This window comes from Raphanus sativus, chromosome 6 (genome assembly GCF_000801105.2).
Source record: "Raphanus sativus cultivar WK10039 chromosome 6, ASM80110v3, whole genome shotgun sequence".
NCBI lineage: Eukaryota > Viridiplantae > Streptophyta > Magnoliopsida > Brassicales > Brassicaceae > Raphanus > Raphanus sativus.
The window spans coordinates 35,669,614-35,672,825 of record NC_079516.1 but is presented as its reverse complement, the minus strand read 5'-3'; the positions used below and the strand labels follow the sequence as shown (position 1 = coordinate 35,672,825).

The 3,212-nt window shown below is 32.4% G+C and overlaps 1 protein-coding gene across 1 annotated transcript; it reads left to right on the top strand.

Moving 5' to 3' along the window:
- Positions 1-356: 356 nt before the first annotated feature.
- Positions 357-2,052, top strand: LOC108809993 (putative F-box/FBD/LRR-repeat protein At1g22000). The gene is made up of 3 exons (XM_018582122.2): positions 357-1,339; positions 1,423-1,557; positions 1,637-2,052. Exons 1-3 carry the CDS (start codon positions 473-475, stop codon positions 1,937-1,939), a joined length of 1,305 nt encoding a protein of 434 aa, XP_018437624.2. The 5' UTR covers positions 357-472; the 3' UTR covers positions 1,940-2,052.
- The last annotated feature ends 1,160 nt before the right edge of the window (positions 2,053-3,212 follow it).

Genomic DNA, 3,212 nt, shown 5'->3' with positions numbered 1-3,212 from the left:
AGAATTTGGATTTAAGATTACAGTTTAAACTCTAGGGTTTAAGTTTTGGGTTTCGAGTATAGATTTAGGGTTCAGGGTTTAGAGTTTTAGTCTAGATTTTAGGTTTGTGTTTAAGATCTTGGGTTTGGATTAAAAATCTAGGGTTTAGAGTTTAGATTTAGGGTTTAAGTTTAGAATTTAGAGTATAATTTTGAGTTCAAAATTAGTTCGCAGTGTTAAAATTTTGTTATTATATTTTTAGCTATTTTGATTTTATGAAAATTTATTATTTGTTATTTATGTAGCTTCAATGTATATAGCAATTTTATTGAAATAAGGAAATATGTGAATTTTTAAGCTCAAGTATTGGTCTCTTAAAATAATGGAAATTGTGGTGGCCCACAAAATAAAATTCTTTGTAGTATATAAGTCTGTTTAGGTTGGTTTAAATAAATCAGGGTTTTGTCCCAGTGGAAAAGGAAGGTTCGATAGGATGGAAAATCGGATCTGTGATTTGCCTGACGATTTGATTCTTGAGATCATGAACTTCATCCCCACAAAAGATGCAGTAGCGACCACAATCTTGTCTAAGCGATGGCGTTTGATATGGACTATGCTTCCTACACTCGAATACAAAGACAGCGGCAGCGGGACCATTGGGTGGTTTGTTGAGAAGTCTTTGCAACTCCATAAGGCACCAAAACTAGAGAGGCTGACTATCGAACTCGGTCCACATTCTCATGTTGACGTAGATGTGGAAAAGTGTCTTGAGAATGCAGTTAATCGAGGTGTGCACGAGTTAGATCTCAATCTCCTTTGGAACGCAGAGATCACAAGCTTTCCAAAGAGCCTCCACACATGCGACACTCTCGTTGATTTAGTTCTATCTAACAAGATTCTAGTGGATGTTCCTTCCCAGGTTGACCTACCATCTCTCTTATATCTTTCTCTTATCGACGTGGTGTACAAAGACGAAGACTCTCTTGCTGGACTTTTATCAAGTTCCTCTGTTCTACACTGGCTGATGGTGCAACGACGTAAGGATGACAACTTGACAAACTTTACGGTGAAAGTGTCTTCCTTAAAAACATTATATTATGAAAGTGCTTGGCCCATGGATGAGCCCGTAGAGGAAGGGGACGATGATGATGATGATGATGATCTCATTGGGTCGTTGGTAATAGATACCCCTGCACTAGATGATATAAGCTTAATTACCGTTTGCGAAGACTGCTGCTTGATAGATAACATGTCTTGTCTTGATGAGGCAAACATAAGCCATGTTATTTACCCCGATGACAAGTTTCTGAAATCTCTTTCTTCTGTCAAACATCTGTACTTGTGTTTGACCAATCCGATGGTAACAGTTACTTAACCCGGCACTCTCCTTTGTTTGTAGTTGTAGTTGCTTAGTCAACTAATGTTTTTCTTTTCTTCTTACAGGTTGGTAGCAGTAACGACGTTAAATTCTCTCGGCTCATAGAGTTTTACTTCTTGACAAAAACAGTAGATTGGTTGGAACCACTTATGTTTTTCCTTCAAAATTCTGCTCAATTGAAATTTCTTACAATCCACACGGTAAGTACACTCCTCCCTTATAACATCATCTAGGTTTGATGAACTTAATTCAAATTAAAGTGTATATATATTAATATAGGAACATGAGAGTCCATCACCTCCCTGGAACCAGCCGAGTTCTATTCCGGGATGCTTGTCATCTCATCTAGAGATCTTTGTGTGGAACAACTATGAAGGAAGAGATGATGAGAAACAACTATTGTCATACATTCTTGCTAACTCAGAGTGTTTAAAGAGAGCGGAGATAAATCTCATAGCAACCTGCAATCTTGAAGAGAGACAAAAGGAGATACAATCTATGCCTAGGATTTCAACATCATCTCGGCTTCTATTCCCCACTCAAATGAATCTGTTGTTTAACGGATACTGTTACCGTCACTAGTCTCTGGTATGTGTTTAAGTTATTGCTTAACTAATTCAGGCTATCATTTAATGTTTTTATGAATGAGTGTAATCAATATCATCACAAAGACTTTTTTGAATAAAACACTCCAGCAATTTGTTTCTGAAATAATGTATAAATGAAAATGATGTAATTTATGAATAAAACACTCCAGCAATTTGCTTCAAAGCGCGGGTTTTCCTAAATTATAAATAAAAAATTTAGTATAAATTAATATTTTAAAATTGTACATTATTATGTTATAAAGTCTGTATTATTTTAAATTAAATATTTTTTTTTAAATATAATTTATGAATTATTTTATTTGAAGTTTTGTATATACATTCTTATGTAAAGCTCTCTTAAGTCTGAATATTTTATTTGGATCCAAAAACTTAACCAAAACCGACCAAAAATAAAGATTTGGTTTGCATTTCGGTCCAAAAAATACCTATTGGTATTTTTTTACCCATGGATCTCGGTTCGGATCTGTATCATATTCTAGATCCGACCAAATACTCAAAATATATGAAATATTGTGTGTATATTAAGTATATTTGGGTATTTTAGATTCAGGTTTTCAGTTATAGTTTTGAGAAATTGTAATGTTTATTGGATAAATTTAAAATATATAAGACTTTTTAATATTCAATTTGCTTGTTTTAATTTGCAATAATTTTGAATAAATCATATATAATTTAATATATTAAATTTGAATCTTCTGGTTTTAAAGTTTTTAAGGACTCTAAAAAAAAATTTAAGGACTCTAACCGACATGCTATGTTAGAGACACATTATCTTTCCACACTTCCTTTAAATCATTGATAACGACTAATCAAGTGGTACAGTTTGAATATTTTCACTGTAATTAATATTCAAAATTGAGATGTTTGAAGTGTTGGCCATTCCACAAGCAAGAATACATACGTGATGTGGAAAAGTTTTAAGTCTATCAAACTATAATTAATCATCTTAAAAACAAATTTATAGTAATATACGGCTTAAGACAATAAATGTTGTTAGGCATAAAAAATAAAAAAGGCAAAGTAAATCAAAGACAAAATTTTAGGAAGATATTTGTTTTAATATAATAGATTAATAATAAATGTTGCATAATTAGAGAAATATAAGGTAGGATCAAAATATAAATATTGTTAGTCTAATGAAAGGGTCCAAACAACTTGCATAATTCGACTTTTCAAGACTGCTCCCCTTTTAATAGTATAGATATTCAAAATTCATACAACAAAAAAATACTGTAAAACTAACGATC

Bases quoted from the DNA above. Each gene is read 5' to 3' on its own strand.
- LOC108809993 (XM_018582122.2), top strand. From the start codon at position 473: ATGGAAAATCGGATCTGTGATTTGCCTGACGATTTGATTCTTGAGATC. The intron at 1,340-1,422 runs GTAACAGTTACT...TTCTTCTTACAG, and splicing joins TGTGTTTGACCAATCCGATG to GTTGGTAGCAGTAACGACGT. The intron at 1,558-1,636 runs GTAAGTACACTC...ATATTAATATAG, and splicing joins AATTTCTTACAATCCACACG to GAACATGAGAGTCCATCACC.